A 16,136-nucleotide genomic window follows, 5' to 3' on the forward strand; every position below is an offset into this window, starting at 1 on the left:
AAATTACAACAATCATTGACTAAACTATAATTGGAATATATGCTGAATTAATGATAATGGCTAACTAATTATGTATAATATTATTATTGCTAATAGCTGCCAGTAATTAGCCTCATGATGAAAATCCTTCTACTAGTCTCAATTATGAGGGTAAATCTAGTATATCATCTTCTAGTCATCATATTAGAAGATCCACTAGAGTTTCTGTGTTTCCACATAAATTTGATGAGTTCGTTGTTGAAGGAAAAGTTAAATATGATTTAGAAAAGGTTGTCAATTACTCTTTCCTGTCTTCTGAAAATTTTTGCTTTGTATCTAGCTTAAATAAATTTGTAGAACCTAAAACCTTTCAAGAAGCATGTAAAGATATAAATTGGGTTAGTGCCATGAATGACGAAATGGAAACTTTACATAGAAATAGTACTTGGTTCATTTCAGATTTACCTCAAGGTAGAAAACCAATAGGTTGTAAGTTAATATATAAAATAAAGTATAAATCCACTGGGGAAGTTGAAAGATACAAAGCTAGACTTGTTGCTAAGGGGTATAGTCAAAGAGAAGGTTTAGATTATGAAGAAACCTTCTCTCCAGTTGTTAAAATGGTTACTGTTAGATGTATTATATCCTTAGTTGTTCAGAATAAATGGAATTTATATCAATTAGATGTTAACAATGTTTTTCTATATGGAGATTTAAAAGAAAAAGTTTACATGTCCTTACCTGAAGGATATTATAACTCTAAAGATAAACATGTTTGCAAACTAGTTAAGTCTTTATATGGCTTAAAACAAGCTCCACATCAGTGGTATGCTAAGTTGTCTTCCTGTTTAGTTGAACATGGGTTTATTCAAAGTATAAATGATTATACTTTGTTTACCAAGAAAGTTAAATCTATATTTATTATTCTTTTGGTTTATGTTGATGATATTGTCATTACTGGAAATTGTGATTCTGAAATTGAAAAGGTAAAAATATTTTCGAAAAGTAAATTTCTTATAAAAGATTTAGGAAAGCTAAAATTCTATTTGGGTATAGAAATTTTAGATTGTTTAAATGGTATTTGCATGTCTCAAAGAAAATACTGTTTAGAATTGCTTAATGACTTTGGGTATTTAGGATGCAAACCCTGTAAGACTTCTATGGATATGAACTTAATTGTTACAAATTCAAGTAATTGTAAAGATCCTCCTTTAAATGATCATACGAGTTTTCAAAGACTCATTAGAAGACTAATATATTTACTTGGCACTAGATCAGATATTGCATTTGTTATTCATTGTTTAAGCCAATTTATGCATGCACCAAGACAATCTCATTTAAAACTTGCTCCAAGAATTCTGATATATTTAAAGTTATCACTAGGAAAAGGTGTTAGCTTTACTAGAGCAGAAATATTTTCTTTAACTGCTTTTGTTGATGCAGATCAGGGGAACTGCTTATCTTCTAGAAGATTTGTAACAGGTTTTTGTTTATATCTGGGTAATTCAATGGTTTCATGGAAAAGTAACAAACAAACTATTGTTTCTCGCTTTTCTGTTGAATCTGAATACAGAGCTATGGCCTCTGCAACATGTGAAGTTTTGTGGGTTTTGAAAACTCTTACTGATCTCAATATTACAGATTTGTTACCAATATATTTATATTGTGATAATAAATCTACTATTCAAATAGCTAACAATCCTGTTTTTCATGAAAGAACTAAACATATTGAGATTGATGTTCATCAAATTTGTGAAACTATTAGCAAAGGTTTGGTTAAAGTGGTAAAAAAAATTCCTCTGAGCAACCAGCTGATATATTTACTAAGGCTCTTGGAGTTGATCATTATAACTGCTTATGTTCTAAGTTACGGATGATTGACTTATTCAAAAGTCAAGATTGAGGGAGGGTGTTGAAAGATATGAGTTTTATCCTAACAATCTTTACTTTTGCTTGTACTTAATAAGTCAGAAAAGTTGAGGGACTAAAGACGAAATAAATGAAAGTTGCTACTATTAAGTTGAGGAACTGAGCCTCACATTGTGGAAATCTTCAGGGTTAGCAGAGTCATTTCTTCAAACTTGGAGGATTATCTTGCAAATACTGGATACATATATAAACCATTGTTTTTGGAGTTTAGCTCATTATCATCATTCATTCTTTTAGAAAGCTATTAACAATCTTTTGATTTCTCTCTCAACATCTTTTCGTTGTTCATATGTTTTAGTTAACCATTTGGTTAACACGTTCTTAGATCTAAGATTCTTTGTTACTTTTTTTTTTTTTTTTTGCGAGCCGACTAATCTTAAGACGACCACCTGTTTTACAGATAGCCCGGAGTCACCGCATTTGAACCTCCGTGGCCACAAGGGGATTTTTATTCCTCCTTGGATTTGAACCTGAGACCTCCTGGTTCTTTTAATTTTTGAAGTCAAGCTCAAACCAATTAGGCATCACCCTTTTGGTTGATTCTTTGTTACTTTTTGTATTGTAATATTCGTGAATATTGAATAAGCATTTGTATTACGAATACGTTCAGATGGAACCAACCCAATAGCATGGACCAATTCAATCAAGGTTTAAAAATCAAATACATGTGAATTTTATTGTACAAGTTGTAGCATACATGTAACTCGATGTGATCAATATACCCTATACAGTAACAATTCTTTGGATGTAATTAAGATATGAATGCACCAAGCAGTAGCATCTATACACAACAAACCATCTGCTTTCCTTGCAGTTCATAGCAACGCCCTTCGTATTGTTCTTGCCGCAACTCGAGAGACCAACTTACCAACCAGATCAACCGGAAGACGAATTAGTTGTTGTTGCAAATCTGGAGGAAGCTGTCAAAATATCAATTCTTACGTTACTTAACTTCACTGGATCACTCGCTAAATCACAGATCAATAGCATAAAACACATAATAATAGTTGCAGGAAACGAATAATCAGAAACTTGGTATTTACAAGATTCAGTAATTTGCCCACATTCGGTCATTGCTAAGGTTCTTCTTTATACCTTGTGGTTTAGAAGCCACATGGTCCCAAAAACAAATAAAGTTAACCATTACCAACAATGAATGCGGAACAAAGGGATCGATTATAGCAAGAGCAAAGTTGAACGGAGGATTTATTTTCACCAATTTACTGTAAATAACGCACTAATTTACTGTGGTTCCACCACCGGAAGGTAAACGGAAGATATATTTTCACCCAAGAGAAACCAAAAAAGAAAGGTTACAAATTGAAATCACGGATTATGATTCAGACTCTCAAAGCTAATGCTAAGCCTCATTCTATGTGTTTCTCTCTCCCAGATTTGTGATATCAAAGTGGTAACAGAATGGTTGTATTTATATGACAACCCAACGAGCCCCAAGACAATATCGGATTTTTAAAATTATCCTTTGTCACGACCGTATTGGAAATCTGGTTTGGGTCGTGAGAAATCACAATAGAACCTTGACTAAAATTGAGATAAGCTTAGAGCTTGGTTTCCTTACACAATATTCAAACCCTATTCCTGTTTGGGTTACACAAAATTTGTTTTGAGGATAATCTCAATTCACACTCCCGACTTAGGCAGAAATCGAAAGCTTCTAAACATAGAGAAGTTGTAATGTCTCGTAGGCGAATGAGTGCGCCTTTAAAAGGTATCAATTACAAGAATTAACTGAACATTTATTGGGTGATACAAAAATGGTATCTACACTAAAAGTCCAGAAGGTGAAGTACCTTCTGAATCTAAAGGGCCGTTTACCAAATGCTTACCTGAGTAAGCGATTACCAAGTCACATTACCTTACCGGATGAATATGACAAGGATCAAGAATCTTACCCGGTAAGAGCAAAGGCAAGGACCGGGAGTCTTACCCGGTAAGTGATGACGATGACTCTTACCACGGTTAGCGTTTACCGGATAAATTATTACATATGTCGTTTTGGTGGACTCAAATCTTACTCGATAAGTAAACGATAGTGTTGAATTTTACCGATAAGCACTTACCACGTAAGCGTTTAGGTAAACGGCCCCTAAGTCTGACCTTCTGAGGTCTTTGACTTCAGAAGTGAAGGCTTTCTGCACTAAGCCTCGAAACAAAATAATCAAAACAATAACTTTGAAACAAGGAGATTTTCCTTCTAAACCAAGTTAAGGAGGTGATTTGCCTTCAGAACTTTCAAGACTCAGAAATTTCAGAAATCATAGAGCTTTCTGTACCAAGCCCAACCTTCTCGACTTACTGTCTGAAGTGTCAAACTTAAGTCATTTCAGAAAGCATATAGTTTTCTTAACTAGACACAGACTTAGCGTTTTCAGAAAGCATGTAGCTTTCCGAGCCACACTTTAACGTAACTTAACAGTAAGAGTCAACACTTTAACTTAACTTACCGGGTAAGATTTTAGTCCACTAAAACGGCATTGTATACAACAATTTATCCGGTAAGCACTTACCACGTAAGAGCCGTTACTCTCACTTACCAGGTAAGACTCTCGGTCCTTGTAATCACTCTTACCGGGTAAGATTTTCAATCCTTGTCATGTTCATCCGATAAGGTAAAGTGACTCCGTAAGCACTTATCGAGTAAGCATTTAGTAAATGGCCCCTTAGACTTGGCAATTTCAGAAAGACATCTTTTCTAAACATGTCTTCAGGATGACAGCCAGGGGTGCTACCCCTAGAACACCGCAATACAGCAACGTGCAGTGACTCCGGATTCTAGCTAGCTTATACAAGTATGCATTCCCCACTTCCCAACCTATATTATTAGCTTAACCATCAACCCTTTCGGTCTCTTGTGAATCCAATTACATAAAATATTCTGATGATTCACTAACATCGTCAACAGATCAATGCCCTTATATGACATGAATCTTTTAGTTGCATCCATGGAACAAAAATGGACATCAGGACGGAAAAAAGATAAGGACGTCCACGATTTCCTCTGTTTTGATTTTCGCTGTTTTGATGTTTCATATCACTTCCTTCAACATGAATTTCAGTAGAACAAAGTAGAGCAGCTTTTACTATAATAAGTCTAGAAAATAATTATCCTAACTTTTGTGAGTGTTCTACAAAGTTCGAGTTTACAGACTGAAGTCGTAGACCGGCTTATAATTATTAGGTTTCATGCCCAACGGTAAGTTGATTATTAAATTGTTTAAGGGATATCAGGAGTGAGGAAAAGTAAACAGTAACTTTACATTTTGGCAACATGAAAAGAAGCCGTTAAGTGAACACTTTGGTTGTATGCAAGTTCTTTTAGGGAATGTTAAAACGCAACATTCTTTTTGCCATAATACATATATATTGACATAATATCTGTTAATATAATCACAACATATATTGAATGATTAACCTTCGAACCATTGTAAGATTTTTTGTTGCCACACACTACAGTAAGTGCAAAAACCAACATCATATTTTTGTCCAAAATTGCTCATTCTTGCAAAGCTAATACGTTTTTTCCTCGTATGCACACAAACAAATATGTTCTTCGCAAAAAAAGTGCCGAGTATGGTACTTTGAGAAATCAATCACTCCTATAATTGATATGGTAACTGCATGCATAAAATGTCTTACCTTCGCTCAATTAAAGAGACACCTGATACTTGAGGTCAAATCCAGTATTTTCTATAAATAATTAGAGTTCTTTCAACAATGTTATTCTTATCAAGGGGAGAGCCAAGCTATAGTACATCCAACAGGCTTATGGGTTTGGTAGGATAAATAGAAAGATATGTGTTTAGTGCTTAAAGTTATGTTACCAAAACTTCCTCCTTATGAATGTGAGCATGACTGAAGTGGAACTACAACAACCCTGTTCCACATCAACTATGAACATGAATATGAGCTCCTTACAAACCTAGGTAGAGGGCTACCAATAACATCCCACCAAGGCTTCAATTGATTTGGAGGTTACAAGACTAGTATGCTACTTTGGGCTCGAAGCATTATGAATGGTATCCGAGCCGTGGGCTCCTCGAGTCGCAGTGAGTTGGATTCTTGCATCTCCTCAAGATAATAATGAATTTGGGATTCTGTTTGGTTCCATGTAGGCGACTACAGGGAGAATCTGGTTTGGAATGAGTACAACCTACTCAGGTTCAAATTACCAGTTCATGAGGCCAGATGATGAGTCTAATCATGAACCATGGATGATAATACTAGTGCTTGGTCCATAATCGTTGGAATTTCCTACAGAGGTTGCCAAACAGCAGGTGTAGCTTGGAGAGCCTCATTGCTGAGTCAGACCAGAGCAGCAGCAGTGATGGTCATGGGAAAAGTCAGTGACCGCATATGGTGTAGCCGTGTAGGTGGATGGGAAGGTGAACTTGGCTAGGCTGGTCAATTTTCCAGGAGCTAGATGTTGGTGGCTGGCAACAGTGAAAAGAAGGGAGACTGGGACGCGGTCATTGGCAGAGGTTGCAGGGGCTTAGTTCAGTTTATGTAATTAATTAGGGTTCGGATATTAAAAGCTTCCTAAGGGGAGATCCAGTATTTACCAGTATCTTGACATGTAAGGCTCTTCCAACTTGAATCTCATATGAATTTATCTACTCTAACACCTTGCAATGGTCATCATAAAGTTAATGTACATGCCGATATTTTCCAGGGAGATTCAAAGAGATCATAATGATTTTGAAACTAACATTAGTCATCTAACCTTAAAGAACGATCATGATGTACTGTGTTGAAAAAGATGATTCTTACCTCAGTAACAACATTAAGCAGTGGCAGTTTGTCTTGAATAGACGTGAGCTGATTGAAGACTAAAGATATCTCCTCGAAAGTTGTTCTTTTGTTAGTGTATGGACTGAATTCTTCAACTCCCTATAAACAATATATCACATCAACTCAAATATAGGATTTACAGAGTAATTTACTTCTAACAATGGGGTTAAAAGACTTAACAGTGCCTTTATGTTCCAATAGTTACTGGCCACAAATTTAGGAGCTTTGCAATATATATATATATATATATATATATATGTGTGTGTGTGTGTGTATGCGTGTGTGTCTGTGTGTCTGAGTGTGCGTGTCTGTGTCTGTATATATGAAGAGGTAAGGAACCCAACTATAAGAAACTTCCATTCTGCCATCTTGTTTTCAATTTGCAGAACTTATGGCTCAGTAATATCAGTGGTCATTGGTCTGATTATGTGGTGCAACTTTGGCTTCTATATAGTAAGGCACATATAGAGATGTTCCAGAATGGTGCATATCACATTATATAACCCCCCCCCCCCTTCCCAAAAAAAAAAGATGATAAAATGAGAGTGTTGTATGCTGCCGGATTGGAGGTATTAGAACTTAATGAAGTTTTAACATAAAAAGTTAATAAGTGGAATTTAAGAAGGAAAAGCTCGAGTTTTGGAGAATCAATCAAATAATTCTCTTGCATGTCTCTAACTTCATAATTCATCTTAGAAATATATATATATACGTAAAAGCTCTCGGTATCTTACAGTGTTGGCATCTGCCATCTTTTGAGACCCTGATAATAATTGAAGTAGGCGATGTAAGTTTCTCAAGTTGGTGATATCTTCATCAGCTATTGGAGATGGAGAAGGGGCAAATGGTATGTTCGCAGTTGCTGCAGATGTCAAAGATTCCAGGCTTGCAATCCCAAGTGCATCCAAACCCTATCATTATATAGATGGCAATTACAAAAAAGTTATGTTCTAAATTAAGAAACAAGTAATATAAAGAAACTAACCAAGACTATATGATATGACTGCAAGCTGAATGCTATCATGCATGACAATGACCACTCAAAGGAGTCAATGAGCTTCACAATCTTATTTACTTTGTTGATGCACTTTGATGTGCAAACAAGCTACTTTGATCAGAAGCACTTTCATCTCAGGAGCTTGCAGATACGATAAAACTTAAATATGTTGTCATTCTTAGTGGCTCCAATTGTACATGCTCAAGAGCCTACCAACCCTTTATAGTAACAACATTACTGATATGCATGCAACACTTTGGTACACGAATTTGCAGAAAGGCAGTATTCCACAATGTCATGGGGGCTAAGCTTGTCATAATGTACCGGATTGGGTATTTCAGGGATAAAATTTACATATTCTTGTTGTCGGTGGCTCACCATTGTACAGGTTCAAGAGACTACCAACCTTTTATAGCATCAAGATGACAGATATGCCTGCAACAATTTAAAGATATGCCTTGAGGGGCCAACTGTAATGATAGCTGTAGGCTTAGTTAGCCAGTTCTTTGGCAACAAGTCCTCAGACATATAACGACTAGGCTTTGGTAGCAATATTCCTGGAAAACCCAATCTCAAAGGATCCTCCTTAAAAGGGTACTCATGAAGAGCTTGAGAAGCATCTCGTATTTAATTCACTTAAAGGTTATGATCAATCGTTATGCATCACTTGGTACACAAATGATCACAAACAGTCGAAGACTAGAAAATAGTATAGCAGCCTAACCACCCCCCTGTAGGTAGCTCTTTCACCCACCTTTTTTAGACTGGAATTGACAATAATGATTTTATTAATAAGCATCTAGGAAGCAGGAGTGCTTCCAAACCTTGTCGAATCCCCATGCTAGGTACTACGGGGGTGCACTTCTCCCTAGATGCAGTGGGCTGCAGGTTTAACTGTATTGCTGAATATTTTACAATGAGTACATGAAAATATGGAATTGGTGATACAAGATGGACAATTTTGGTCAATTTTTGTTTAAAAATGGAAATGTAACGGCTAAAAATTTATAGACATCAGTTTAAAGTCTACGAGAGAAAGGAGGAGAGAAGACAACAGAAGGAGCCTTTTTTCTCGATAGTTTGGATTAAAATTGGCCTACTTGGCAAAAGTAAAAGCACGATAAGGTTTAAGCTTAGATATGTTTCCATTTTATATATTTAATGTATTAACCGTAAGATAACTTCTTGTTCTATTGATCTGGTTTAGACTCATAAAATAGGCATGCACATATATATAGAAACACACACACACATATCATAAGCTTTTTAAGATTTCAAAATCCAGGTTTCCACGTTTTATCACAAACTCCCACTTGCAACATAGATCAACATTAATCAATTGAATAACTCGTAGCAAACAAGCTAGTTCAAGATCAATATTTCAATGAACTAATCCAGATAAAGACGAGTACAGCTCATTCATTTTTTTACCTGATGAATTTACAGAACATAAAGACATAGTACAACTTGTTCATAACATAAAGGATAGTACGGCTTATTCATTTTTACTTGACCGATTTAAATGCAAATATAACGTCCACATACATTTTAGATTTAAGAAGGAATGAAACTGATATGCATGCATAACAGACCCATAGACTATTTTTTCTATTACCAATAATTTTCATACAACGAAGCTTAAACCAGATACCTTGGCGAATTCTTGAAGAAGTATTTCCCTTACAAATGCACCCTGTCCGAATCAAATTCAATGAATGAAATTTATGACTTCTTTCCTCATTCTGTCTTGCTGCAAATATTGTAGTATATTAATGTAGTGCCCTTACCTTCTCAGTCAATGTGAATGACAAGATCTGCTTGATAACCACATCGGAATTGTTGTCTTCTACTTTCACCAAAGCTTTCTCTGTTCTGGCTCGAAGGGACTACCAACAAAGTTATTCAGTTTTGGAGTAAAAGTTAAGAGGCATAAAGAGAAAATCCCAAGATATTACTGTTCAAAAGGGATTTTGAAAACCAAGGATCCTATTTTCCTACTATACAAATAGGTTCATACTTCCTAGTTAAATAAAGAGGAGAGACATAACATAAAAATTTATCTTGCACATCAATAACAAAGAATTAGGAGCAACTCTCCACAAGAGAAATTGAAAGACTGCATGTGCTGACTGAAGTTGAAAACTGGACCTTTTGAAATGCCTTCATGAGTGAACTACATATTATGAGTGCAATCATGTGGTGAACACATCAATGTATGGGGGCCATGGTAGGGATACTCGTTGCATCTAGTCCTAGTAAACCCATATCCGCTTCTCCCCCTGCTTTTAGGTGTTAGCCTAGAAGTTCTATTATTTCAGGGGTGTAATTTGTACTTCCTTTTCCTAGTAATCAATATTTTCTTCTGTCAGAAAAGCTTGCCTTTGAGAAACAAATTCCAAGGTAGTCTTTTCTTCTACAGGACAGAAGAGCTGGAAGAAGTAGGCTCAATTAATTTGAATAACTTTTGTTTTAAAATATTTAAATGATAAGAAAATTATCTAGTTCGGCATAATCTGCCAAACTCTGAAAAAAGTACAAGAAATAGGCATGTATTATCTTCTTTTTCACATAACAAAACTGAAATCGGCCTGACTGAAGCCGGAAAGAGCTTTATAAGAAAATCACACATCATACCTCTGATAGCAGAGATTCCAAACGGTCAATCCTGAATACCCCGTCCTGATAATATTCATTATATTGAAATTAAAACATCCACCATGAAATGTACATTTTACACTTTTTTTTTAATGGTTAAAACTAATACATGAATGCTATCACATGAAATAAATCTCAGCCACGTATATTCAGGATGCTCCACCTCGTAAAGAAGAGCTTGCAAAGAAGACCTAAGTTGGGGAGAACTGTCAGTTAGGACTTTCCTGGCAATCCACGGGTATGTACCACCTAAAACTTTATAATTTGGGTCACTATTGATCGCAATACCTTCTAGAACAGCAAGGCTGGCACATCAACAAAAGAAACTTAGAGGCTTTCAAGAAAATACAATGCAATTGAACATTCAAGTGCAACGATGTGCTTGAGCAAGTAGTTCACTTGGCAGTAAAATTTCTTACTCTCAAGCTCTATATATTCCAGTTCAAGAGCATGAATAGTTCATACCTCCTAATAACAAGAGAAAAATATGAAGGGATCTGAAATTTGAACTTGTACCTGCAACAAAAAACATAATGAAACAGTGACAACAGATAGATGGGTCTATTGCAGGGAAAGGTAAGAAAATATCGACAAATCAATCATCACAAGGGCCAACCATGGAATCATCATTGTTATTATTAGAACCAAGGACACTGGTACATAATAGCAATATTATTGCCACTAAAAGCACCTGCATAGATGCTCATTAGATAGAAATTTTCTTCCTTGCCCCTTACCAAACACACTGCTAAACTATGCAGCTCACCTGGACTAACAAATTGGAGATTACACCATAAAATGGCTTCAATAACTGTGCCAACTAGATCACTCTTTAGTACTCCACAGATTTATTTCCATCTTTGTAAATTTCATAGCTACTGAAGAACTACACTTTGTCTAAAGACACCCTTGTCCTTTTCAAAGTAACATTTTGAAGTCTGAAACAATTTACCATACTATCTCTACCAGAACAATGCTACCTTTAAAGAAACCACCATTAAATCATGCCATAATAACTCACAATAATCTAGAAAAGTTATGAAGATGTCAGATATATGTAGACGTGTAGAAAAGAAATATTTTGTTGATCAACGAGACAACAAATATCAATTTACTACCATCATAGCAATGAATGTAAATGGCAAGTACTTTTACATCCCTTTCAGTTTTTCTTTCTTACTTTTTGGTATGGAGTAGGTGGCTGCTAAGGCGTGCTTAGTGAAGTAAGGTCTCCCCATTTTATGAATTAAGAAAAAGGAATTGCAAGTGGAAAAACGAAGTGGTGTAATGAACTGACTCTAGGTGTGAATGAACTGACTCTATGTAATTTACATTACTGTGACATATATTTATGCATGGTTATAGAGAATCAAATCTCTATAATTTCCTAATCAAAGGAGATATTATTTCCTTTTTTCTCAGTTAAAGGAGACCTAGAATACTGTTTTCAAGTAGTTATTAGCAGTGGCTAATGTACTTATAGTTTCTCTATGCCCAATTGCCCATAGTTTAAACTCATAACCTCCGGGTTATAAGGTAGCAAAATCATTAATATTATGTTCACTTTTACCACTAAAGCAGTAAATTTTTGGCAAGTCTTTGTGAAATAACTCCAATGAGAAGAAAAAAGAAGGCGATACAAGAAATAATTAGGGAGTCAAATGGTGTCTTAAAATGGGACTTGCGAGACATTTAACGAAGAGAAAGAGGATATGATAACTTTTAAGTTGTAAGAAGCATGACTACAATACTACTGCTTGTAATGAGTGTCGGGCTCTACTCAAATGTGTTCTAAATAAAACTTAATCATATGATTTTTAGTATTGCATTGAGGAAACATGCCTAGTTTATGAAGTACAGATGTGCACATCTAAGGTAGCACATAGCCACGGCAAAGGTAAGAAATAGCTAGAATCTTACATGGTAGTTCCTAGATTTCCCAAAAGATCCCCAAAGCTGATATTTCGGACTCCTTTGGCAACAGCATTCTGAAAAACCCCTACCCAGAAAAAAAGTCAAATTTAGCAAGACAAAGAGAACATGAAAAAGCAAAAGTGCCATTATGGACTATGGAATATCAAGTAAAGATGACCTACTTAGCCATTGTGATCATATAAGTTGATAAAAAATTGGGTCCACTAGATTACCTTATTTTGTCATTAATGAAGTAGTTTAGACATTTGAGAAATAGTCACCCCTAAAACCATGTGCCAACTTAAAAGTTTAAAGTTCATGGGACAGAGGAAATGTTACACATGCTTCCCACAAAGGGATTCATAAACCAGAAAAATTGGTATGTGGAGGTATTATTGCGTAAAAAATGACTTCATGAAATGATTATGTAGACAGGTGATATAACTATACCTGTCAATGCCTTCGTAACAGCATCCTTGTCAGCCGTTGCAGGAAGCAGCCTGAATATTTCATCAAAATACACTCATACCTAAACTTCAGCATTGACTTTTTAATTTAATGCTAAAAAGAAGACAATAGTACCCAAGGGTAACAAAGTCCTTAGCCAACGCATCATAATCACGATTTATCAGATGGAGACAGGCTTCAATGAAACCATCACGAAGTTCTTGCTTGAAGTCGCCCATCATGCCAAAATCTGAGATCGAACTTTGATAGTTACTTACACAAGAGATGCAACGAGATATATAGCATAGAACAACAACAAAAAAGGAAAGATGGAAGACCACTCGTATCACAGATGCAACAAGCAATATAAATAAATAGATGATATTGATGAATCGCTAGCCAATTAACTTTCTTCCACAGTATTCAAGAAGACCATTCACCTGGCAAATAGCATCTCAAGAACATTTGCAATAAAAATTTCATCTTAAAGTTACTAAGACCAACACTGCTTCAATAGAGTTGTCTTACATTGAGAATACTAAATAAGACATGTCATACTTCAACTCTTTCCTTCATATCAAAGCATTATAGAGGGAGCATAAATTTATCGTAAGTTATCTAATTGATATCATTGTTAAGTTGGAAAAAAAATTGAACCATGCTTAGGATTTTGCCTTTTACTTGCTATATGTAAATTAAATTGTGAGCACACAAAAGCATGATTCGTAGAAGGTGTAAGAAGGCATGGTGTTTAGACTTCAAACTGAAACAAAACAAAACAAAACCAAACTAACCAAGTAAATCCAACTCAAAAGTAGGGTCCAGTAGAGGGTGAGATGTACACAGACATGTCCTCTACCCAAAAGTGCAAGTGATTGTTTCCTTGAAGACCCCCGCCTTGTGCAAGAATGTGAGCAAACAGGTAAAATGAACAAAGGCTAGCACATAGTAATCATAGAACAAGAAAAATAAGTAATAAAAAGTAACAGTTGGTACACTGAAAACACACAAAATGTAAGGTAAGACAAAACACACATACAACATGTAGGGCAATAACATATCCCTATCTTCTTCGTCGGGCTCTAGCGACCTAAACTGCTAGCTCTCACCCCCCACCCCCGCGGCCCCTCCTCAAAAAAAAAAAATAAACTAGGAGATGTTTGTGCTATGAAGGTGTTCTTTAATTCATTTAATGACGAAGATGATATTTCTTTCCATGATCTTTTATGTTTTTACTTTGTGAGCTAATCGCCTCAAACTAAGTCAAGCTAAATCACTCTAATTGACGGACTAACTAAATTGGCCTATGATTACAATATATGTACACTCCTCAAGTTAGAGCAAAGATCCTAATCATGCCTAACTTGCTACAAATGAAAAACATTTACCCTTTGTGTAATGGCTTTGTGAGAATGTCTAGAAGCTAGTACTCGATACTGATGTATACTATGTCCCTTAAAGATGAAAATAAACTTCAATCTGCTTGGTCCTTTCATGAAAAACTTGATTATTTATGTGAACAGCTAACTCGTTATCATAATAACGTCTCATCAAGTCATTTGTAAACACTGTGAGTTCCCTTAAAGTCCCCTTATCTATGCTATATTATAAAACATTTGACAAAAACTCTTAAAAACCATTTTTTATGCACAAAGTATTATTTATTGATTCATATTACTTAAAATTCAAGATTACAAGTAAATTGTGTATAAGTACAACTTATTAAAGCTCCATGTTTGAATTCGTGTAACTAACTACAGATAAACATAATCAAATACAAGATAAACATCTCATTTTTAAATATAAAATATCTAAAATAAAATTAGGATAATCATTGAATTCTAACAGAATACTTAATTCTTATCTTTATAAAAAATTATATTATTAAACCTAAATTAAATTACTTCGTTATGTAAAATTAAATTATAATAAAAAAATTGAATTAAAAAATTACACAAAACTAGAACTTTTGAATAGTTAATTTAATACTAATATTATATACTCTTTTTAAAATATTATGATATTTATAATTTATATTTTATTCAAAAATAAAAACAATATCATTTTCTCAAAACCACATAAAACCGTATATATCGATATTAATAAATAACTCTTAAAAATCATTTTTTATACATGAAGTACTGTTTATTGATGCACATTACTTAAAATTCAAGATTACAAGTAAATTATACGTAAGTACAACTTATTAAAGCTTTATATTTGAATTCTTGTAACTAATTGCAGATAAACATAATCATATAAAAGATAAACATTTCATTTTAAATATAAAAAATCTAAAATATAACATCGATGGACACAGATAATAAAACAAAACACTAAAATCAAGATGTATCTCGTTGTATTACACAAGTACCCTTCTAGTAGCTTAGTTAATAAAGATAACCTTAGTTGAGATTAGTAAAATGGTGTTGCATTTTTACGAATGTTTTTAGATTCTGTATTACACCATTTAATATTACGGGTTGTATCATCTTAGAATGTCGTGATGCCTTTCAATAGCTATAAGATCAGACTCCATAGCTAACCGCGTGTTCACTAATACAAAAATGGCTTTTCTACACAGTTGTTAGAAAAGACTATGTAAAACAGACCCTTGTTCTTTTAAATATGTTTTTACACGGTTATTTTAAAATAACCGTGTGTTTCATCTCATATAAACATCTACCATTACTTTGTACTCTACTCACACTTGATCGGGAGACGTCCAGAGAAACTCGATTACCTCGAACAAGGCTATCAACGCAATATGCATTTGCATCAGAGAAACCGGATTTATGCCATCTCCTTCAACGAATAGTGTCCTTAATTTGAATAGAGCATCCATAAACCTGGTGTGGCCTTGAGATATCTTAAAACACAAAGTGTTGCATCCCAATAACCATCGCGTGGAGCAGAAAGAAACCGGCTCAAAACATAAACCAAGAATGACATATTTGGTCAAGCAATTGTCAAATAGTTTATCTTTTCAACTAGTCTCCTCTTACACTCGGGATACCTCACAGGATTTCAATCTCTCAAAAAGGTTCCTATTGTAAGCATCAGATTGTCCACTTGTTTTTTGCACCCTTGTAGACCACACTCGTAAGCATATCAAGAGCATATTAGCATTGAGATAAGAGAATCCCATGTTGAGAAAGAAGCTTCTATCCTAAGGAAGTAACGAAGACATCCAAATTCGTAATTTGAAACTCAGATTGTAAGAAATGTTTCAACTTTGAAATCATCTGCTATCATCTCTAGTGATGTTTTCATCCACATATGCTACTAGCATGATTCATCAACCTTGATAAATGTCGAGAGAAGATAGAATTATCCTACGAACTATGAGTCATAATGAAATACTGAAGAACATCTAAAAATCATCCACACCACGTTCTTTGGGACA

The 16,136-nt window shown here is 34.8% G+C and overlaps 1 protein-coding gene across 6 annotated transcripts in view; it reads right to left on the reverse strand.

Annotated features, from left to right (window-relative positions):
• Positions 1-2,516: 2,516 nt before the first annotated feature.
• LOC112514066 (uncharacterized aarF domain-containing protein kinase At1g71810, chloroplastic) overlaps positions 2,517-16,136 on the reverse strand; it is a 28,205-nt gene continuing 14,585 nt past the window's right edge. For all 6 annotated transcript variants that reach the window (XM_025120386.1, XM_025120379.1, XM_025120383.1 and 3 more), the window contains 11 exons: positions 12,866-12,980; positions 12,734-12,783; positions 12,290-12,368; positions 10,835-10,885; positions 10,533-10,674; positions 10,349-10,393; positions 9,502-9,600; positions 9,366-9,407; positions 7,452-7,628; positions 6,697-6,816; positions 2,517-2,828 (listed from right to left, as the gene is read on the reverse strand). In XM_025120386.1, the coding sequence (XP_024976154.1) occupies positions 2,724-2,828; positions 6,697-6,816; positions 7,452-7,628; positions 9,366-9,407; positions 9,502-9,600; positions 10,349-10,393; positions 10,533-10,674; positions 10,835-10,885; positions 12,290-12,368; positions 12,734-12,783; positions 12,866-12,980 (1,025 nt within the window). In that variant the 3' untranslated portion in view covers positions 2,517-2,723. The remainder of the gene's footprint in view (positions 2,829-6,696; positions 6,817-7,451; positions 7,629-9,365; positions 9,408-9,501; positions 9,601-10,348; positions 10,394-10,532; positions 10,675-10,834; positions 10,886-12,289; positions 12,369-12,733; positions 12,784-12,865; positions 12,981-16,136) is intronic.

The sequence above is a fragment of the Cynara cardunculus genome (assembly GCF_001531365.2).
Source record: "Cynara cardunculus var. scolymus isolate 2C chromosome LG 6, CcrdV1, whole genome shotgun sequence".
Classification (NCBI taxonomy): Eukaryota; Viridiplantae; Streptophyta; class Magnoliopsida; order Asterales; family Asteraceae; genus Cynara; species Cynara cardunculus.